Raw genomic sequence first — 24340 nt, forward strand, 5'->3', positions numbered from 1 at the left:
TGGAGCATATTAGCCAAGTATAGCGTTTAGTATGAATGTTTCTTTTCGGTCACGATTTCAGACAAAAGCGTGAGCTATGATACGAAAATAATCCAACATTACGGTCCTTACTTTACTTTTTTTACTGTCCGTTGCAGTCGGATTTAGTCCTTTTTTGTGGCGGCCCCAAACCAAAATACGATGGAGGAACACAAGCCTGATTCAATGACTGCTGTGTAGAACTGTCTTACAGCTCTTGTGGCAGGTCGTGCTTCCTGAGCAGCCTCAGGAAGTACATCCTTTGCTGAGCCTTTTTCAGGATGAAGTTCATGTTGTCCTTCCACTTCATGCCTTGAGAGACTGATTCCCAGGAACGTGAGGGTCTCAACGGTTGACAGGGGGCATTTGGATCATATGAGGGGCAGCTGTGGTGAATGATGCTTCCTGAAGATTAACAACTGGACCATGATCTCCTAATGATGGGAGTCAGGCATATGAATAGGTAGCAATACCTTGCCATTATCATCAGTGTCCATACGGAAAATACCCAACATACCGCATGTGGGGAAAAAAAGTCAGTGGAGGAGAAACTTGACAGCATGCTCTACTCCAATGCCAGGCGGGTAGGCGAACTGCAGCGATCCCGTCTGGACCTGCTGCCTTCTTTTCCTTAATCCTTCGCAGTTCTTTTTTCACCTGGTTCGTAGAGAGGAACAGATTGGTGTAGCAAGAGTGGGGATTTAGGAGAGACGGGGTGCTGACCATGGCTGCTGCATTGTCTGTGTTGGGGGGCAGGGGTGCTTGTCTGATCAGACCGACTGAAGTAAATGTTCAGATCATCGTTCATTGTTTCTCAACCATAGTGTCCAGTCATTTTCAGCTGGAGATTGTCTTCGGGCTATATCCTCCTCCTATTCCTGTTCAGCTCCTGAATCTTCGTCTTCCTCCTTGAGGTGGCTCCCAAAATATCCTCTCTGATTTTCTCCCTTTATAAGCGAGAATCTTCATGTCAGGGAAAGACCCTTTATGCATTTTACAATATAAAGCAGTTCTGCCAAGAGTGTGGGCTGTTTTTTTTTCAAAGTTCAGTAGCCGTGCTAAATAGCAAGCTCTCTGTTTCCTTCCTTCTGGTGCGACGCCTCGGAGCAAGGTCATGTCAGAGCGCCTGAACGCAACACAACAGCCGAAACAAAGCACATGTTATGCTAAGTTAGGACACATTATTAAGGCTTGATTTCACACACTATGTCTGATGGAATCAGGAGTGTGCTCTACCAGTCACCCAGTTGGTAATTGCCAAATGCATCTATGTTTTATGTGTTTTGCAGACACACACGCACGCACACACACACACACACACACACAGGCTTTGTAGCAGCAGAAAGAGCTGCCTTTAGCCAACACCACAAGAGTCTTACAGGAAAGAAAAAAAGGAGGTCTGGAGAGACATAATGACAACAGAGGAGTGCAATGGGACATGTTTGGTTCCCCTAAAATCTGTTAAATATTTCAGGTTGTTTTATTCTGAGTTTTTCTTTATTTGTCATCATACCATTTGGATTTTGTGTATTTTTTTTTGGTGTGTGATGTTGTCATAGAAGGTTACCAGTGACAGCGAAAACAAATAGTGTGATGGATGCAGGGAAAAAATGAAACTTATTGTGCAGTGTCTTACTGAAACCATGTATCATAAAAATAGAAGCTAAGAAACATAACATGTCCGAAAAGGGTAACAAATTATCTGAGAGGTATGACCATATCAGCACAATAACAATGTTGAATATTTCTTCAACATGACATACATTCAAACAACCGCAAAACAACTGATGTGCAAAAACAAACATACAGCATGTGGGTATGTAGTATGATCTCCAAATATTTTTCAGGATCATTCCAGGTTCCATTTAAACATTTGTACAACTTCAAAAACTAGATTTTGACTGAGCGGTGCTCAACATTGATGAAAAAGTATGATGCATGAAGGTGCCTTGAGTTTCCTGTCCACTGTAGGTCCAGGTGAGGGTTTTTTTTTTAAAACATTTACTATTTTGCCTCATTTTTATTGTATGGTTGCGCTTATTTAAAACATATCCAGTATAATGTTTTCGTTATAGTCATGGTTTTAGTCCATCCTTCCATCCATTTTCTCCATACAAGGGTGCAGGCGTTCTGTAGCCTATGCTTGCCGTCTTAGGGAAGTAGGTGCGGCACACCTTGAACTGGTTGCCAGCCAATCGCAGGACACACCTTGACAAACACCCATTAGTTTTAGTCTACTAATTCATTTTATTTTAAAACTACAAAGACCAAATAAATATTCTAATTGCAAAGTTATATTTTCTGTCCACTGAATATAACCTTTATCATAGTATAACTAAGGAGTAAAATGGACTTTGCTTTGGCTTTTTTGAAAAATACCTTTGAGATGTTTAGCTCACATAGAAATTGAGACAGCAAAAAGAGCCAGAGACAGACAGACACACACACACACACACACTATTATTACCTGATCCACTTATCATGAGCAAAAACTACAGACCTCTTGTTGTTGACATTATGCAGAAAGTCAGTCTTACTTACGGAGTATAATTAAAAATGGATAGCTAATCCAGAAAAGCCTTATGACTTCCTGCCCTCACAATTAGCTGAGTTCAATTACTCTTCTAAGAAAAATAAAAATAAAATGGCAATTCAATGTTAAAATGGATCTCCTGAGCAGCAGTAGTGCTTGACAAGTGATTCATTAGTAATGGAAAGATGTGTGACAGTTAGATGACGGGAAAGGGAGGAAGATGGAAGGCTGGAAGCAGGGTAGAAAGAAAATATTTTGAAATAAATGATATGATGTGGCAGTCTGAGGTTCTGTAAGATTAGTGCAAATATTTGACATTCAAGAAATCTACCAATTCCATCCCCACTCCCATGTTCTTTGTCACTGTCCTATTACATTCTGCAGTACCATGAATGTGTTCTGAGTGGAAGTCAGGTGTCACAGCGTTGGAGAGACGTCTACTGGTGGACCTTGGTAACACTTTGTAATGCAGTACATTTAAAGAATGAAAACAGCTTGACGAATGCAAAACCTGACAAAAATTCATAACTGACAAATCACTGTTTCAGTAAGTGAAAATGAAAGACTTTAATCATCACTCCTATCGGAAGTGAAAATCAAATACTTTCAGTTTTCCTTCCTTTACACCTCCATTCTTCAGGTGAGACAGACATGTTTGTTTGTTCCTGGAATAAAAGTTATTGGTTTTGATCAGTCAGCAGTGATGGAGTGAACGTTGAATGTTTATGTATTTGTAGCTACAGTCTCAGTGTTAATTTGTGTGTCATGACTTTTTTTCCAAGCTCTTTATTTATTTGTTAAGGTAAGGTAAGGTAAGGTAAGATAAGATAAGATATCCTTTATTTGTCCCACACTGGGGAAATTTACAGTCTACAGCAGCAAGATTGTGGGTAGAAAGAAGAAAGAAGAAATAAAAACAAACACTGTTCAATTAAGTGCAATATAAATACAAAATGGATAAATCGCAGTGCTATTTATAATTGTTTTTCACATCATTTAATTATTATTATTATTATTGTTATTGTTATTATTTTTATTCAGCAGCCTGACAGCAGTCAGTAGGAACGAGCGTCGGTATCTCTCCTTCTTGCAGCACAGGTGTAACAGTCTCTGGCTGAAGCAGCTACCTAGTGCTGTCAGGGCGGGCTGGAAGGGGTGGGAGGGACTGTCCATCATAGCTTTTAGCTTAGTTAGCATCCTTCTGTTGCCCACCTCCTCCAGAGTGTCGAGGGAGCAGCCCAGGACAGAACTGGCCTTCCTGACCAAACACTCCAGTCTCTTTCTGTCCCGGGCCGAGATGCTGCCTGACCAGCAGACAATGCCATAATGGATGGCCGAGGCCACAACCGAGTTATAGAAAGTCTTAAGGAGTGACCCCTGAACCCCAAAAGACATCAGTTTCCTGAGTAGGAATAGTCGGCTCTGTCCTTTCCTAATCAGGGTGTCCGTATTTGTAGACCAGTCCAGTTTGTTGTTCAGAAGAACACCTAGGTACTTGTAGGAGGTCACCCTCTCTATGTCCATACCCTGGATGTTCATCGGAGTTAGTCGTTCTTGTGCCATTTGACTAATGATTTGCTCTGTTTTTGGTTCATCCTGTAGAGAATTCGACTAATTGTACAAGAAAAGCTGCCAGACTGTAGTTCTTTCATAATTTTGTGTTTTGTATTCCGTTGTGTCAATGCAATGGAAAATCCCCCTCAAAGGAAAAGCCCATTGCATGCTCTCTTAACCTTCCACGTTTGTCGGAGCCTGCTACAAACACTTTTTTTGAAATTGAGATGTCTTTCATGAAGGTGTGCTGAGATCAATTCCTGGGTCACAGGCAGGCGGTCGAAGCAGGGAGGAGAAAAGGAGGAACACATTAGGCATTGAAAATGACCTGCTTTGAACTGTTCAACAGTCTCGGCAACTAATGAGAAGCACATTTGGCATCGAAAACGGCATGGCTACTGTGGATTATTAACACATAGATGGAGGTTTATTTCACTTCAGACAAGTCAAACATCATTCCTGAGGCCTTGTACCCCGAAAGCGTCTTCAGTTGTTTGTTTACATGGTGTACACAATAGAGCCTCAATAGTGAATGCACACATTTCCCTGCAGCTGCTCTCTTCACAGTATCGGTAGATGTGGGTGAGATGAGGCACGATGTGTGCAGATATAGGGGAGATGTGGTGAGATCTTCAAGTGCCTACCTGGTTTTCTGGGTTTTAAAGCTGCCCGTGTGCTCAAGAGAGAGCAACATGTCAACTCAAGTCAAGTCAACAGTATTTATAGAGCACTTTCAAACAGCCATCGCTGCATACAAAGTGCTGTACATGGAGCAATTTAACATGCACAATAAACAGTAAACATGTATACCAATAAACATGGTAATAGATCACATTTAAAATGATGTCCTTCAGCAACCATGATCATCCATCACTATCTCACCACTCCTGCCTATCATAACACTATCAGTGAAAACTCACACGCTTACAATTCTTAACTGGGACTTTTTGTATAGAGCCGGTGCAACATGCCATTGTGAAGTCTTCAGTCACACATATTAAAGGCAACTTTTTAGGTGTTGAGGCTCAACTTTTGTTAATTCAAGGATTATCTGACAATTATTTACTCACTTGAAATATCCTGATGTTTAGGAACTCGAACTGTGGTACAAATCGGTCTTTCCCAACTTTTTGGGATGGTGCCAAGGCACATACTTGACGCACACACAATTTACATTAGAAACGTCACAGCGTGACTCCAGACATGAACTTCAGAAAACATTTACAAGTTTATATTGGAAAAAAAAATTACTTACTCCGTATCAAATCTCAGTCTGTTTAGCTGAAGCCCTTTTTTTTAATATCATCAGCTGGATACACAGGTTATTTGGATATTCTGCTATTATCTAGCACATAGTTATTTCCAGTCTCTGTATATTACTACAATAGATGAACAAAGATGCACATTTTGCAGTGAATACATAATACATTTCAGACCAGTGATGGCACATCTGATCCGATTAACCTGTCATGGCACGCTAATGTGCCAGGGCACAGATTTTTGCAATCACTTGTCTAACTTGTGATTTAAAGTTACCGGTAATTATGTGATCCAATTAACCGAGTAGTAATTGAAGCGTCAGTGACACTATGCCAGATCAACCAGGCTTTTATCGCTCCTTTCATAGTTCTGGAACAAAGACACTATCAAATTGAACTTATTTCTGTCTTTCACTGTCAGATCTCTGTATTGAACGGATATACTGGTAGAGTTTCTAATTGCCAAAGAAAGCGGAGAAATGTTCGTGAATAATTGGCAGGAATGTTCAACATACTAAATAATTAACAAAATCAAATCAAAAGAGAAAATCAGCATCTGCATAATTTGCGCTGATGAATGAAGGAATAATTGCAATTTAATAGGTGTATTCTTGTGTTTCATGGAGTCTTTTTTTAATTGACAGTGTGACTTTTAAACAGAGAAAGCTCGGATATTGTGTCACAACAAGGCAGTCCAATAAGTTCGAGCTTCAGTCATGTCACACTCAAATGTGCTGTAATGTGACCTCTGAAAAATGATCTGCCTCATTAATTGTAATTTGTTTATTTTATTTTATTTTTGGGGGGGATGTGTCACTAATCAGAACATATTTTTGTTCTGTTTCCTCCCTCTTTCTTCAACTGCAGATATGTATCGTTTGGAGTTGGCTGGTGGTCTGGGTGTCATATTATTGCTGCTAGGAGTACTCACTGCCCTTTATAAGTGCTACAACCTGGAACTTATGCTATGCTACAGGAGACATTTTGGCAGTGATGAAACAGAAGATGGTAAGTTTTCTTTTTTTCTCTGATATCGTGTGTTGACCGGCAACTCCTGTTACAATCTGTTCCAATGCAAACATACCTAACTGCCATTTTTGCCCACTCAACTGGGATTGGCTCCCGCTCCCAACAATCTGAACAGGATCAGCTTTACAGAAAAGAAATGTCGAAAAACAGGAGCTGTATCAACAAGTCTGTCTTTAGAAAGTTAACGCTCACCTTTGATTGACACCATCAAGAGAGTTGTTTATTTAATTTCTGTACTTGTATTGGTTGTAGTTAATTGCAAACTACATACTGACAGATTTGATGGATTTATTTTTCTCTCACTAAATTCACATTAATGGTCAGTCTCTGAAATATTTGAAAATGGAAATATAAGCTGCAATTCACAAGTTATTATCAAATGCTGTCACTGCCTTCTTAATTAAAGGCCAATCATATTTCACCTAAAATTGCATTATGTGTCCTGTATGTCTGTATGTCTGATCAGATAATAAGGAGTATGACGCTTATCTATCTTATACCAAAGTGGATCTGGACTCTTTGGGCAGGTAAGCATACATTACATGCTGTATTCATGTATTTTCTTATACAGTACAGACACAGTATACAATACACGTTTTTCCCACTCTGCTGGTGAAGTGGGCATTAGGTTAATTGAGGTAAGTTAGTAGTCAGTGAAGTGCAAGCTTCTATAAGAAATTGCAATTCGTTAAGAAACAGCCATTGCTTTACACAGAGTTTGCTTTCTATGGCTCCTCCCGCTATTGAAGCATTTACATTGTGAAAACCAGGTACTGTAAGGCACTGTTAAGAGTATGTGTTCAGCCAGGGTTCAAAGTTAAATAGATAATTCATTAAGAGTGGCATAGCACCACTAGTTTTTCATAAATTGAGCAGAGTCATTATTGTAACATTAGAATGAGACACAGCAAGAAACTACAAAAAATAAAGACATTTTCAAACCTTTCCTGGCCAATATTATCACCTCTTGAATGAAATTACTCCCATCAGCCACATAGCAAGAGGTGCAGTAAATTCTGGAGAAATCTATTTGTCACTTGTTGGAGAGTGCCTTGTGGGTTCAGTGTGCTGTGATTTTTATTTATTTATTTTGTTTAGTTGTTCTGTTTATTGGAACAAGCTGAAACTGAGCAGTGTTGAACTAAGCCAAACTGAGTTGGTGCTGTGATGTGGAAATTACTTGTTAATTAATGTTCCCCATCACATTTACAGTACTTGCATATTTTAGCATTGACATTACAAATGTGATTTTGCATTGAAAAAAACATTTTGTTGCATTTGAATGCAGAACAAGCAGTGACGAGGAAACCTTTGCTTTGGAGATCTTGCCTGACGTCTTGGAGAAGCACTATGGATACAAGCTGTTTCTTCCAGACAGAGATCTCATTCCGAGCAGTAGTAAGTAGTCATCAGTCATTGAGCCAGCTGCTCTCTCTCTCTCTCTCTCTCTCTCTCTCTCTTTTTCTCTCTCTCTCGCTCTCTCTCTCTCTCTCTCTCACACACACACACACACACACACACACACGCACACACACACACACACACACACACACACACACACACACACACACACACACACACACACACACACACACACACACACACACACACACAGAGTCCCTAAAGCAGGGTATCCCTGTCCAGCTCATCATCAAACCTTGCAGAGGTTTGAATAGGATCCTGATCATTTGAATCTGTGTGTTTTGGGGGAGGGAGACAGGAGTCAGGCTGGATAGAGGCTTTCGAGGATCAGATTTGGGCAGCCTTACTCTCAAGGCTGAACCATCATTATGTCTGAATGAATAAGAATTTATGTGGGAATGCATCTTAACTCACATTGCACTGACACACATTGTATGCATGGCTGAATGTGAATTGTCACAGTTATATGTCATGTAAACCATAGCATCATTATTCTTGCTTCCCCCCCGACACACACACACACACACACACACACACACACACACACACACACACACACACACACACGCACAAACACAAAATAATGGCACACGCACACTGTTTGTCATCATTTCTGGGGTTATGTGTCACTCTCGGGCCAACTCGAGGGGGAAATGTGACTGTTATTGCTCTATCTGTCAATGCTCTGACCTTACAAACAGTATTACAGATACACGGCATGTGGGTGCCGCAGTCTTTTTGGAATACTAAAGCATTTTCATTGAAAATGATTTCTTTTTTCACATGCAGTAGAAATTATCATTATTGTCTTTGATTTTTTTTCTGTGTCATCTGACAAACTATCTTTACCAGTCAAACTGAAAACGTGGCTGTTGGTCTGAGTTTCCGAAATGACATTTTGAGGACAGACGTTGAAAAAACAGTCCAAACAAGTTGACAGAAAAGATCTACAAAATGTCTATGTACAAAAACATCCACACAGACTCTTTTAAGAAATTAATGATCACAAACCACTGCTGTAATTTTTTTTCATTGTCTTCATTTGCCAGTGATAAATCATCAATTCAATCAAAAGGTCTTAAATCTGTTCTTTGTGGGGGCAAAAACCTCTCTGCAATGTTCACCGACACTTTGAGGAACAAGTGTGTAATGTGATATAATTGAAAAACCATGACACAAAAATTCTGACGTGTCACATGTTAGGCCTACAATTTGTTCCTAGACAATGATCAATAGTGTGAAATGCCCACCACTCCCTGCCCAGCATGCTGTCGCTGTCTTTTCTGCTCGAGATCTCAGGCGCACGCTGACTAACCATGTGCTTGTTGTGCTTCTGGAGCGAAGCCCCGGTGAACCCCACGGACCCGGATTCTTGTCCTGTCATCCTACATGCCCACAAACGTTTTCCCTATTGCCTGGACTTTCTCTTTTCGGTCAACTTCTCCTTAAGACCGGTGCCTTCGGTGCCAGACTTGCAGTATAGCCGCTTGCTCAGTACACATTTATGACACCATCACTGGTCATCTCACATATCAACCATTGTGAACGAAGTTATGAGTCTGAGCTTGGAATAAGGGAGACACCCACCGAAAAAGTTCTGGCTCCACTACTGGGTAGGGAAATTAATGTGTTTTTAAAGACTTTTAAAAATACACTAATATAAACAGAGAAATGGAGGAGAAACCCATTCAGTAAAAAGCAAGCATACCTGATTACACATGTTCCATTTCACTTGTGCTAATGCAATTAATTATTGATTGCTGAAGGTTTGCTGGAAATGTTATTTTTATCAATTCATGGATATCTTGTTGAAATGAACAGTTTAAGGGTGTCGTGTTTTCTGAAAATTAATTAAGATTGTCACAAAAATCACCAATTTATTTTTTATTTTTAGAATGTCACATGCATCAAAAGGATGACTACAAAACACAAGAGATATAAAAAATGTTGAGCTCAAATTTATAACCTAGGACACAGACCATTGACTACAAATCTCTTGTTCTTCACGGAAGGTAATGGTTTTTTTTCCTTGTTTTTTTTCCCCCTTCAGTTCGCAGGTGTGTTTGCCTGGGTGTTAATAAGAGGTCTCTGGCATTTTCCGTCAAATTACACTAAGGATAAAGAATTAGAGCACACTTAACAGCCATTTGTTTCACCCTGGTTGAAGTTTTTTCGATCGTTTAGTCAGAGGCATTCAGTCAAAAGCAACAAAAATACTGCTCACTCTGTGCCTCTCTGCTTTCATTCATATTGTTAGCAGGCAAAACTAGGAGGGTGGGGTGAGGCAAGGGCTACAAGTAGCCCAGATCGATGAGAAAACAAGCAAGCACAATTTGAATAACTATTCTATTGTCTTTCTTCATCACTAAATTGATAAATTATACTTGCCAGTTAGAGTAATTAATCCATCATTGTGGTACACAAAGCATACATGCGCCAAACACAAATAACACACTCAACCCTTGTCAATAATGTATCCAAATATTCAAGTATGCATCATTCAACAGATGCTAACACTAAGGCTAACCTGTGCTAACGGTGCTGCGCATCTCAATCTTGAGCTGGCTTCGAAATTACGGGGTAACAAAATCGTTGTGGAAGTGTTAGCATGTAAATTAGTTGGCCAAAATGTAAAGATGGCTCGCTCACAGACACATTTGTGGAAAATGTTTTTGGCAGCTCACAAAATATTTACTTGGTTGTTTAAATTTAGACTTGATGAATTGGAGGGCACTTTTAAGACTCAACTCTTTAAGCAAGCATTTTAAAAAAGTGTCAGTAGTCATTCCCCATTAATTATCCTCTGCTCTGAATCGGTTGTCAAAGCCAAATGTCCTGCATATATAGCTGTCACTTAAACGAAATTTAAGAGGTGAACCAAAAAAAAAGGGAAGGTTTTACTTCATCTCCAAAATGTGAATTAAATTATTTGAATTATTTGGAATTACTGTCCCTGCATTTCTGTTTAAATTGGGAATGAAATTTGATCTCATCTGGGTCACAACAATAGACAGTCTGCTTTGTATGGATTGATATTTTTTATTGGAAATATTCACTGCGCAGAGTAAAAATAACCCAATTTGAACCCCAAGGCTAATGCGTCCTCCAAGAGCTAATCAAAGTCAGGAGTCTGCCAACCTCCAATCCAATTAGTGTATTAAGTGGAGGTCTCAAATCCAGGTCCAGAAAGTAAAAATCTCATTCACGGTGTACAGACATTTTTATACCACCATTTAGAAGTATTTAAAATTAAAGGGTTTCTTTTTCTTCTATTTTTTTATTTTCAAAAGGAAAACAGATGTTTTTTTTAAATCAGGGATGTTAATGGAAGCAGGTTTCCTATTAAAATCTATATATCTACTGTATATGTTATGTACAGTACAGTCTCTTTATAACCGTTTTCCAACCACATAGAATTCGTCCATCCATCCATTTTCCAAACCGCTTAATCCTCACTAGGGTCGCAGGGGGTGCTGACGTCTTCGGGCAGTAGCCAAGGGACACCCTGAACCGGTTGCCAGCCAATCATAGGGCACACAGAGACGAACAACCATGCATACTCACACCTAGGGACAATTTTTAGCGTGTTCAATCAGCCTGCCATGCATGTTTTTGGAACGTGGGAGGAAACCAGAGTACCCGGAGAAAACCCATGCAGGACCGGGGAGAACATGCAAACTCCACACAGGGAGGCCGGAGCAGGAATTGAACTGTGTCGACATGCTAACCACTGGACTACTGGGCCACCCACACATAGAATTGATTTTAAAAAACTTGGCAATGACTCCAAATATAACATACAAAACATTAAATGTAAATGCACATGTTCATATGCATGTGGTCATTAAAAAAAAAAAAAGAAAACACATGCAACTCACAATTGAATGCCTCCATATCTCTCTCTCTCTCTCTCTCTCTCTCTCTCTCTCTCTCTCTCTCTCTCTCTCTCTCTCTCTCTCTCTCTCTGTTCATCTCTCTTAGCATACATTGAGGACCTAGCTCGTAGTGTGCTGCAGAGCAGACGGTTGATCATCGTTTTAACACCAGAGTTTGTGGCCAAGCGAGGTTGGAGCATCTTTCAGATAGAAACACGCCTACACTCCATACTGGTCACTGGGGAAATCAAGGTAAACCAACAGCTTGAGAGTCTTGTTGACATATATTTTTGAATGATCAGTATTTCATTGTACTTTACAATGGATGTTCCATGGTCGAACACAATCCGACCTGGGACAATGATAGAACTAGAAGAGTTGAGAGGTTGAGGATCCTCTATAATTGTTAGATATGAGGAACATTTTATTCAGTTTTGGATATTCAACAACAATAATTCGCAATTCATGAGAAGATACAAGGTAGCCTTGCACCTGCTACAAGGTTGTGTCAAAAGGGCTCAGAGCCAAATAATGCAAGATATAATTATTATTGTTTTTTTATTGACCCAATTTAGAGATTTTACTGCTTGTCATTCTCCTTCGAGTATTCTACTTGTGTCTTTATATGTGGTTAGGTAATCATGATTGAATGTGCTGATTTGAGGAGTGTGATCAACTACCAAGAGGTGGAAGCACTTAAACATACAATCAAGGTATTCAGAGAACGGTGAACACAATCATTATCTGATTTGTCATTAAAAACTATGAACGAGAACAATATCTCATCACCTCTGCTCAGGTTTTATCCATCATCAAATGGAGGGGTCCAAAGAACAATGAACTGTCATCGAAGTTTTGGAAACAGGTGGTCTATGAGATGCCTGCTAAGCGAAGAGAGACTGTATCCAGACGTCAGGTAACGAGTCAAATGAATTAACTCTCTGACGTTTTGTATGCCAGCATTAAACTAGCAGGTGTTCATAAGACAAAGCTATGGGGTTTGGTTAAAATACACAGAAAACACGAACTGGCAGTGTCAATAAACAGCTTCAAGTATGAATTGGCCTCTTTTTTCTCATTGGTATCCTGGTTATGCTCTCAGAGTCATTATTTGTACTTTGTTGGACTCACGCCTTTTTTCTGTAAGTAAATATATTGTTTGATATCTATCAGACAATTCTTTTGTACCTCTCGGGTTCAGACTTGAACAATAAACAAATGGTCCATAAAGTGCCATCAACTATTGCTAATTTAGTGTGAAATTGGTGCAAGAGCCTCTGATAAGAAAAATATGTGTTTCTGCTGCTTAATGGAAAGGTGGAAAAAAGCCCCCAAAAAACACTTCATCCCTAATTAGAGCCAAACTAATCCAAGCAGAGTGTAATTAACAGCAACATGTCAAAAACCTTCAATCATTTGTCAGAAGCACTCAGACGTTCCTCAAAAGACTCCGATTGCATTTTGCATTTGAGTTTGGGGTTGTTTTTTTGGCGGGGGGATCATTTGAATGTCAATGGAAAGCATCTTTGGGTGTTATGGCAATCACGACAAGTATGTGATGCATTATTAATTTAATTATTACATTATTATCATGAAAATGACTCCACCATGTAAAGTATGCTTTAACGATGTACGTACAAGAAGAAGTGCCTTTTCAAATCATTGGCCAATGAGCACTCGAGTCTGCATGTCTTCATACCACTATTGAACATGAACCATTTATGTTGCTCAATAGCACATTGTAGACTGAATAGCAATAAGGTGGATTATCTCAATATATTAAGAACTCAAAGAAGAATACAAATTAAAATGATGAGAAAAAAAAGGGGGAGTATTTGTTCAAGTACCGCTTTGGGGAAAACAAATTAGAAACCTCACTAGTGTTGAACAAGAGACTGAACCTCAGCCCCATCACCCTCATGTAAATTGAATTTTCCCTTGAAGTATCAAAATGGATGTTACAAATTCCTTACAAAAACAAACTAACAAACAAAAACAATACGCTTTATACGTCGCAAGTACAATGCCCACTGTCAATTGTCTGCATTCAGACTACCTAGTCCAACAATCAATAAATCATATTTCTTCGGAGTTTAATCGAAAAGCTATGTTCATCAACAGCCAAAAAAACAAATGTACTTTCCATCACATTCATAGTCTCTCATCGAAAAGTAAATTCTCGTGATTTACAGAATCAATTCTTTGACTCCTCTTGAACATCTTTTGGAACTTGTCCGTGGTTACAGGTGATGGACTCGGGTGAGCAGGGGCTCTTTGGAGACCTACAAACATCCGTCTCCACCATTGCCATGACAACCACCTCAGCATCTCTGGTGCCTCCAAATGAGAATCGGCACGGACATCATCAGGTCAACTGTTACAATTAAACAACTACAAATATAGACTGTCATCTTTGATAATTGATTTCGAGGCATGTTTTTGTGGTTTCTTTAACTGATAAATGCCTCCTCTTGGTTCTGTACAATCACCTCTGAGTATTTCTCCACTTTCCATACAGTATATTTGGGTTAAAAGTTACTTTTTTTACCTTGAATGCAAGGCCCCCCAAAAAATACATCTTGTCATTACGTCCATTTAATTGGCATTTTTAGTCACACTGCATGACACAAGTTAAAGGTATGTTCTGATTTTTCCTCTGTAGGTTCCCTTGGCAACAGAGATCCCGGACTACAACCAGATGACCTTGCCTCTTGGAGGGGGTCACATGGCTACCGCAGCCCAAATGAGGCATTTTTGCCGTAGCTACGAGTTTCATCTTCCCCCACAGCCACCTGCCCTGTCGCCCCCTCTCCCACCTCCATCCACCATGCAGTTCTCCACTCTGGGCCCTGGGGGACGCCATGTCTACTGTAACATCCCCATGACAATTCTGAATGGACAGGTGGGAAAAAAAGGCGCTTCCATTGATGTCTGTCAGTTGGTTGTTACCTCGTAGCAGTCTTTTCCTATTTCTTAACCCTTAACTCTTCTGTTTTGTGCATGTCCCCAGATTTGAAACCTATTTCAACTAAAACCCCTCTTTTCTCCCTAGGGGTTCAGGGCAGTTGACTGGGGAAGAAGAGGTCTGTTTGGATAAAAGAAATGTAGAAAGGAAATGTCATACACCCTTATAGTTTTCTGTATTTCTGATTTACTGGTGTGTGGATATCTTAATGCCATGATGTTACTATCCACATGGAGTATGGTCCAAATGCATTTGGAAGAGGGCAATGAGAATTCATTATTTTGCCTTTATGCACCAGCGAAATTGATTCCAAGCAAGACAATCAATGTGATAGAAATGTAGACATGCAGCGTTAAGGTTTCACAAACATATTTTCAGGGGCTTCAAAGTAAGGTTTGAAAAGGTTGTTGAATTCTGAAAAAAGAAAATAATTTGCTGTCAGTGACCGCCAAAAGTAGAGAGCCCCTCATTCAATTTAAACCTCCCTTCAGATGCTTTTTCCAGGCTTTCACTGGAGCCACCATTACATTCTACTTGTTTGTGGTACTTCAGTTTTGTCTTCAGTAAGTAAAATGCATGTTACGGTCTGCTATGGATCAGTCGTGTTCATGTACTTCTCAATATAATTCTCTTCCTTTGAAACCGTATTCATGTTTCATCAGCCCAAAGATGATTATTTCAGAATAATGGAAGCTTTCCTCGTTTCATCTGTTTTCCATGTTTTGTTACCGGTGGTTTGTATCTTGATTTAAATACTGTATTTACAGTACATTCACGAAGGCATGTCTTGACTGCAGAATTTGTTCTTGTTATAATTCTGTTAATGTTGTGAGGGTTTTTTTCCCTTTACCTAGCAAAATTTAGCTTTCTTCCATTGACAGTAACAACTCAGTGTTTGAATGTAAAGCAGTACCAGGTAGTTTGATTTTTTTCCTAATTGACGGGTAGGTGGCCAAATCGAACTCACTCACCAACCGGAGACGAGAAAAAAAGTAACACAAACGAGGTGGCTGGAATGAAAGCCTGGCAAAATTATTTCCAGGGCGGAAACCGGAAACAATTTTCAAGTAAATTTAGTTCGATTTACATTAATCACTTGACTGTCACTGTATCCAAATAATTTTGAGCCCCTGAAATTTGATGTACTCCACCTTAATGGGGGCATTTTGTGAAAATTTTAATTTGAAATTCATTTAATCAATAATATAAATAATAATCATCATAACATTGGATTTTGAAGGTGATAATTTCTTATTGGTGTGTTATGTTGTGTGTCCCCCAGATATCACAGAGCAGCACACTTGGAAAGAAGCCCAATCTTCCCCTGAACAGCACCTTTGTCCCACTCACCAGCAGAGAACTAAGCTCTGATATCTGGTAGAAACTTTGGACAGGAACTGTGCTGATTCTGGATTAAAGACTACTGGTTTACAAAGAAATTCTCATTGACTTGGGACAAATGTTTCTTGGACCTTCTGCAGACACGGGTTGGGGTTTCTTCAATCCATTCCGTGAACAAAAACTGCTCACTTATTCTAAAACGTGTGGACCGGACGAGATCTGGACTGCTTCTCGACCAACCTAAACTGATTGATTAAACTGATTGTATATTTGTTCTGACCCTACCACTGAGTTACAGACTGATATCAAGTGGGGAGTATGATTTAAAAGGACACATTTGCTTGCAATACAAGTAGACATGCCACAGAAAATTTGAGGAATACGCATGGACATCTAGGATGTGTTAATGTCTTGATGGGGAATGAGAAAGATACCGGGTATTAAGACACTCTTTAGTGATCCACCAGCCATGGGTTTGTGTTAGTACCACATTGAGAAGAGAAAAATAAATAAAATTACAAGAGTAAAGTCACAAGCACTAATACTGTTATTTTAACGAGTAACTGTTAAAATCGCCATACAACCGCAGATTTCCACTGTTTCAACGTAGATCATGAAGTACATCAGTTAAGATACTACTAAATTATAATACCGACTGTATATTTAAGCCCATTCTCACATTTTGACTCCCCCACCCCCCTCCCCCAGTGTATAGACCTAATACTTGGAACCTAATTGGAATATTTGGTTGTTAGAAAATTCATGTCCCGCATGGTCAGGTCATAAAATGAATGATCACAACCAATAAACTTGGGACACCAGTGCATTCTTATCAGTACATACAGTATATGTGCTTTATTAGCTATCAGATTCTCATGGCATACTTCTATAGAAGACATCCATTGATTACATTTGATTGATTGGTTTATTGATTGATTGATTCACAGTGCAGAGGTACCGGGTTCGATACCAGCTCCGGCCTCCCTGTGTGGAGTTTGCATGTTCTCCCCGGGCCTGCGTGGGTTTTCTCCGGGTGCTCCGGTTTCCTCCCACATTCCAAAAATATGCATGGCAGGCTGATTGAACACTCTAAATTGTCCCTAGGTGTGAGTGTGACCGTGGTTGGTTGTTCGTCTCTGTGTGCCCTGCGATTGGCTGGCAACCGATTCAGGGTGTCCCCCGCCTACTGCCCGGAGACAGCTGGGATAGGCTCCAGCACCCCCCGCGACCCTAGTGAGGATCAAGCGGTACGGAAGATGAATGAATGAATGAATGATTCAATCAGTCTCAATCAAAGAAGAACAAAATAGGAAATTAAGAGTGAAATGATGTTTACAGTGGCACAGTGACCGACTGGCGAGCATGTACGCCCACACCTGTGCCTACATGGGGTTTCTTTAGGTACACTTGTTTCCTCCCACACACCACAAACATACAGGTTGGCTTAAATTGAAGACTCTAAATTGTCCCTGCCCTGTGATTAAATGGTGCCCAGTCCTGGTTGCCCCCGACCTTCTGCCTGAGGTCAACTGGAACACGCTTCAGCACACCCATGACTCCAGTGAGAATTAGTGGTATAGAAAATGGGTGTATAAGGTGGTGCACGTGGATGAAACTCTGTCCAGATTGTTTATTTGTTGAGGAAAGAGGATTGCAATAGAAAAGAGAAGCCACTTCAGTGTTCAGCTGGTTGAACTGGTGAAAAGATGAACTGGAAAACCTTTACCCTGAATCGGCAGGTGTCAAGGCAATGGCTTTTTTATGTGCATGCTCACATATTTGGATTTATAAGAGAAAAAAAAAAGAAGGAAAAAAAAACAATAGGTCGACTAAATGGCACAATCATTTGTCGCAGCGTCTTTTGACATGGGGGGATGGATCGGGGGGGGGACAGAAATAAAGGAGTGGTTCTCCTAAATATTGCAATTTAATTTGTTTTGTTTGGCTTTTTTGACACTTTAATCCTTCTTTAACTTAGGTGAGTGGTTTACCTGGCTTAGTTTTAAGTGTTGTTTTGTTCCAATAATCTCTGTACAGCTTCAATAATGTCCACATAGATCTATACAGGAGTGATTTCTTCCCGATTGTTTCTGTTCCATGTCATTTTGTTTATCTTTCATGATGGACCAGTAAAAGTCAACAGGGAGTGTCAACAGCATTGTTCTTTGTGAGCTTTAAGAAATAAAACAGATTATTATTCTTACCATGATATTTAAGCACAGAACCTGTTTTGAATTTATGCAAAAGTCCTGTCATTGTCTTTACAGAAATGGAACCAATGAATTCTGGATATTGCAGATGATTTGATACAATAATGATAATTTACTTGGATGGGTGTTATATCCAATTGCAATATAAAGTCTAGTGGTTGTCTTTTGATTTACAGAAATTGTGTTGAATATTCTTTGAATATAGCGGTTGGAATAATTTAAAGAAAAATAAAATTCATGAGTTGTTTTATATATTTTTCAATGATTCTTCCTGCTATTCTAATGCCTATTACAGCTCTCTGCACGCTGCTCGACCCTCATCATCATCCCCTTCAACTGCAGATTTCATATCTTCTCCCCCCTTGATGTCTTCTCCTTCCTCTCTCATTCATCATTTGGAAGACCCAACAATCATGCTCCTGGCTGCAGGGGTGCTAGGTACAGGAGCTGGATGATCGTCTCCTCTTATTTAAGTTCATACTCTGCAAATCCTTTTTTTCCAATTACAGCCTGTCAGGAAATATAATTTGCATCAAATGGCTTTTCCTCCATGGATGTAAATTAGCATGGGATCATTGCACGGCAGGACATGAATGGACACAGAACATTTAAGCACATAAAAGTGAAACAGGTGCAATAGGGAAAGACAATGACTACCGGTACAAATATTTCATCAAGTTTTTTTCAAAGGATAAGTTATGATTGGAGTCATTGTTTTTTTAATAATCTGACGGAAATGAGCACCGTAGTTAATATCACCTAGAAGGTGCCTTTGAAACTTTCCAATTTCACCCGCCAAAGGTTGAAATATCCCAGTGATCGTTATATTCATTGTATTAAGTAGATGCTATGGTGTTAAGAATGACTATTGGCCAATCGCACACTCATTTTTTCTTGTATAAATAAATTACAGACAATGTGCATACAAACAGCAACATAAGTGGGGAGAGGCATCTTGTAGTAATCTTATATTACTGTAAGTGGTGGACCTCACTTAACATAATTTAGTTTGTAAAACTAATTCTGTACTGTCTAACAAACATACGGTATTTCTAATTTCTGAACTTTTTTTTTCAAGCTCAATTTATTTTTCACTGGGAGTGGACATTGCAGACAGGCAAAAGGGGATGTTGATGTTACATCTTCAAGACCGGGTGGGCAGCAGTTTCACGGCCACAATCTTAAATATATGTATGGAAAAAAGAATATGCATGATAAAAAGACTAATCTTATCAAATAACTTGTTGGGATCAATAAAACTATGTTTAAAACATATGTTGTGATGTAGTGATATCACTTAACCACTTAACACTGTTGATAGTATAGTGTGGGACATGCCGGTGTCATGTAATGTATACTCAATTGGAAAGAAATGGTATAAAAAGAAAGGGAAAATGTGAAGGGATTAATATGTGCGCAAACGTTGGGTTGCTAACAATAGGAGTTTCATTAATCAGTTAGAATTTTCATGATGATTCTGACTGAACAACAAAGGCAATTTCTAGTGATATTGACTCAACAATACCCTCTAGTGCTGAGTTTTAAATAAACTGTCGTTTTTTAGGAATCAAATCTGTCACGTTGTGCCCGAAGCGACAGAATAATCGCTTCATGCGCAACTAACTGGAGATACGCGGATCCCCGAAATAGCAGACACAGAAAGGAATTTTGTCACAGAGGATGAGATTTATTTTAACACAAAAATCCTCGTTTAAACAGACAAATGAAAACGCTGGTCAAAAAGAGGACCAGGAAATAATAACGAGGCAACAGAAAACGCTTGCGAAAAAACGGTCGGCAAGGAGAAAGTTCTTAAGCAAAATACTATAATCACTCACGAGAGGAATATCAAGGAACGCAATAATAGACAATAGTCATTTAAGGTAGTATCTAAGCGAGAATGAATAGGCGATAGCAATGGCACGGCGTGGAATACTCCGGCAGTGAGTCGACTGCCGGAGCGCCTAAATATAGCAGGTGCAATCAACAACAAATGGGTGGCAGGTGTGCAGGCGGCAAGCTAGAATGCCTGCACCCTGCTGTCAAATACGGAACGTGACAAAATCCGAAGTTTGAAATTCTGAGCAGCCATGGAGAAACTTGTGTGGACTTTAGGTTCTGAAATGTTAGTGAGGTTTTGATTCAGCATGATGTGTTGTGTTGTGGTTTTACAGTGTTGCAGAATTGCATGATAGCATTTGATGCTACTATGAAGCCACCTTTGTGAAATAACCTTTTACTGGACCAGGAAGCAATTACAACATAATAATTGGGTTTTCAAAATGGATGACTATAGAAGCACTATTGTAGACATTTGGAATTGTGTAACGGCGATCAATCTCATCCAATCAGCTGAAAAAAATGAATGATAAAAACATTGCAGTAACTTTGAAATTTAAAAAAAAAAAAATCTAATGTGAGTATCCAAAAAATATGTTGAATGATCTTTTGCTGGAATCCAACTGTCTTGGCTTTAAATGATACATTCTTGCCCTCTATTAATCATGAAAGGGAAAAATTATGAATAATAAGTAAGCACCACTTTGACAGTGTAAAGGCTAAATGTTTGATGTACTGTAGTCTCATTAGATTATGCTGGTGCATCTATTCGTGAGTGAGTTTGTCATTTATGAGTGTTAGAAGACTGATTATTAGCCCTCAGAGGCACATAGGTTGGCATTTGGCATGTCCTGGTTGACTCATTATTTGAGGATGTAATCAGGATTTTGAAATGTAGCATTCATTTCACAGTGCGCCAGCTTGTGAAATTCATTTGGGAACTTCTCAGTACGGGTCCACAATAGATATATGACCTGCATATTCCCAATTTGTTACTCTCTAAACGCAAATTTATTAACATTGCCGCAGCATCCTCAAGTGTGTCACAAATGACCAGTTTCCACTACATGTTTTAAGCAGTGACTGGCTGTGAATTTTGTACTTAGGCCTTCATTGGGGATTTACCCAATTTAAGCTAAAATCAGGTTGGACATTAAAAAAAAAAACATCCACATATTACTGTACACATACTGGGAGCAGTGCAGCCAAGAGAAATACAATGCAAGAAGGAAGAAAATGGACTGCTGGGAATAAATTAATACAATTAAAAAAGGAACAAATGTCTTGAATTACATTAATCCTTTTTATTGTCTGATGAGCTTTTACTCCAGTACTTCCACAGTATCTTTCTGTGGCAACGTTCCAAACCTACTGCACATATGAATTACATGATTTCCAGAAAATCCAACTGATGTCACATTATAGTTGCAGGATTTTTCTTGGCAGGCAGAATTTGTGGAAAACAATAAATTCTGCCCCATAATCAAGGAAAAAAGTGGCTGAAGTCAGTCATGCCCAATAGACAGTGTCCGTTATAAATACATGAGACTTACTTCAAAGTCATTATCAGGGATGGTCATTTTCATAGATTTCAGTGTTCGGGTAAAGAATAATTCATTATTATTATTATGTACCATCACTCCCTCCTTCTCGGCCATAGACTGATAAGCCAAGACTGTCTCCATGAGAAGACCTTGACGTAGCAGCTGCGGCCTGAGACGCACACGCAACCAGACAATCACACGCGCATACACTCCCTTGTATCACCACCTTCATTGTTCATGTCTTGTGACTTGTAATTGTCATACGCTTGTGCTGGAGTTTTTTTTTTTTTCCTGGACTCAAATTATCCTCAGATGAGGATAGTTCGAGAGTGGGTTTTTTTTCTCCCCCATTCCCTCCCTTGTGGTTTCTTTCTGACTTCCGGGTTGAGTGAACGCTGGCGCGTTTGGCTGCCGCTGCTCAACCCGCATTGTGTTTTATTGTTTTTGTTCCTGATTGTAAAGTGTCCTTGGGTGTCTTGTTGTTGTTATTTAATTTATGTATTTATTTATTTGAATATTTCATTACAAATTGACTAGTATCACTGTTTCTTGAAACTCCTGTTGTTCAAAACCACACAGCCATATGAATGTATAAAAAATGCTGGGAAATGTTGAGGTTCAGTTCATCATTGTTGTTTGGTCAACAACGTATGTTCCCCTGTAAATAAGAAAACTAATTCAAAGTAATGGCAACTTGGAAAGAGCAACAGAAAACAGTCACTCACTGGAATGCTCTTTAATTGTTTTAAAGAATGACGTGTGGTAAGAAATGCGTGTATGTGCGTGCATGTGTGTGTAGGCAGCTGACCCTAGTGTGAACAGGGCCACTGTGTGTGAGACCACAGAGAGAGCATTCTTCGCTGTGGCGCGCACACACACACACACACACACACACACACACACACACACACACACACACACACACATACACACGCACACACGCACACACGCACACACAAAAACAGTGCGAGAGAGTCACTTGGCATCTTTTGGTCATAATCCTATGTCATGACACCTTTTTTGGCATCAATTCTTCTGTCAATATTTTATTGCATCAATACATTTGATAAAATACAATTAAATTTATCCACTAACTCAAAACTGTGTTATAGTACTCTAATTCAGTGGTCACCAAACTTTTGGAAACTGCGTTACCTCTTAGCTACTGATTTACAAATTTGATCAAACTAACATTAATCATGCATGTTATTATAATGAATAATATTCAAACACATAAAGATATTTCTCATAGTATAAAGATTTCTCACGAAAGTTAGGAAACAGAAAAATATATGTAAGCGACATTTTATTTTTAAAAATCTCTGCCAGTGTTCCCGTTTTCAAATGAACACTTCTACTCCATTCCAAGGAAATCACTGCTCCCCATGTGGTCCTTGGGGGCTAGCTGGTGCCCTTGGGCACCATGTCCGTGACCCCGATCTACTCCGTCCTTATTTTTCTTTGCATACTATGCAATATCATCGTGTCAGAGCTTTTTATTTAGTTATTTACTTTTTAATCATGTGTATATCGATACACCAATCTCATTTAGACGGGGTGGGGGGGGGGGTGCATATCAAGATTTTTCCTTTCAGTTGGGATCTGTTGACTGAGGTTTTGTTTTTCTTGGCGCTGTATAACAAGGAGGAAGCAGAACTGTTGGTTTTTGGACGAACAGATCAAGTTAGAAGACGTCTGAGTAATGTGAGTCGAAGCAGGCAAATTTAAAAAAAACAGGGAACTGGAAAAAAGATCAGTGAGGGACGAAAGAGGGAGATATTTGAAGAAAAAAACGTTCTTGAAATGAAAGATTTAGATCTACGTTCCTAAACTAAGTGAAAAAATGACACAGAGGATTCGAGAATGTCATAATTACCTCGTAAATTATATGTACTGTACTTCCTACGTTTACTTTATTGTGAAAGGTACCTCCGGAAAAGGCGTGATTGATATGGCAGCTTGATACTGTTAGCCAAACTTCAGAATGGACCCAAGAGACTAGTCCGTTAGTTTGACGAAGCGACAACTAGACCGCGTCCATGACTTGAACACAGATATCAACGCCTTGTCAACATTAGTGGCAGCGATGTCGACCGAAAATACCACCCGAAGTCTGGACAGCATAGACCTTGCTGCACTGAGAGTAAGACAACACAACTTCACTTTTAATGAGGCGTTTCTGCAAACTGTTGCGTGCCGTATAAATGTTAACCATAACCTTAATTTGTTTTCACTGTTTGTCATCGCCAGCATTGTTTTTGTATCACAGTGTATGATCATGTTATGAGCAATGTTTGAGAAGACTTTATATTCAGAGTCAACTTCGTAAATGTCTCGTAACATTGTTTTTTTTTTGGGGGGGGGGGTGGTTGTGTGGCTGTGGTTGTTAGCAGTGTCACTATATTGTCGAGCGCAGGCTTTAACAACCTTTTTGAAACTGACAGCTACTTCTTGGTAACCAGTTTCATACACACTTCTGAAATAAACACATTTTGATATTTTATTTGCACGTTATTAATAATAATTAGTTCATTAGTTTTTGTGAAAACAGATTTTTAAAAATGATTTTTCACAACAGTTCTCACACAACATATCATACACAACACTTTCTTTCCAATCTGTCAGTGTTTACATTTTCAAATGATCTCCTTTACAGCATTCCTAGAAAATCACAATGTCCCATCACCAGTGTGTAATGTTTAGAGTAGACCACCACATTGGCCACCCCTGGTCTAGCCCGTGACTCTACAA

At 39.4% G+C, this 24340-nt stretch overlaps 2 protein-coding genes across 4 annotated transcripts in view; both read left to right on the forward strand.

The window, feature by feature from the left end:
- Positions 1-16268, forward strand: part of il1rapl2 (interleukin 1 receptor accessory protein-like 2) — a 259705-nt gene extending 243437 nt beyond the window's left edge. The window contains exons 10-19 of one of the 2 annotated variants that reach the window (XM_052071453.1): positions 6232-6372; positions 6860-6920; positions 7682-7791; positions 11797-11942; positions 12326-12403; positions 12490-12606; positions 13937-14059; positions 14353-14592; positions 14743-14773; positions 15938-16268. In XM_052071453.1, the coding sequence (XP_051927413.1) occupies positions 6232-6372; positions 6860-6920; positions 7682-7791; positions 11797-11942; positions 12326-12403; positions 12490-12606; positions 13937-14059; positions 14353-14592; positions 14743-14773; positions 15938-16026 (1136 nt within the window). In that variant the 3' untranslated portion in view covers positions 16027-16268. The remainder of the gene's footprint in view (positions 1-6231; positions 6373-6859; positions 6921-7681; positions 7792-11796; positions 11943-12325; positions 12404-12489; positions 12607-13936; positions 14060-14352; positions 14593-14742; positions 14774-15937) is intronic. The other variant, XM_052071461.1, reaches the window with a different exon arrangement.
- Positions 16269-23549: 7281 nt separating this feature from the next.
- The window catches only part of si:zfos-2326c3.2 (mitogen-activated protein kinase kinase kinase kinase 4), a 48122-nt gene continuing 47331 nt past the window's right edge, over positions 23550-24340 (forward strand). For both annotated transcript variants that reach the window (XM_052071385.1, XM_052071393.1), the window contains exon 1: positions 23550-23732. In XM_052071385.1, coding sequence (XP_051927345.1) covers positions 23676-23732 — 57 coding nt within the window. In that variant the 5' untranslated portion in view covers positions 23550-23675. The remainder of the gene's footprint in view (positions 23733-24340) is intronic.

This window comes from Hippocampus zosterae, chromosome 1, assembly GCF_025434085.1.
Source record: "Hippocampus zosterae strain Florida chromosome 1, ASM2543408v3, whole genome shotgun sequence".
In the NCBI taxonomy this organism is placed as follows: Eukaryota; Metazoa; Chordata; class Actinopteri; order Syngnathiformes; family Syngnathidae; genus Hippocampus; species Hippocampus zosterae.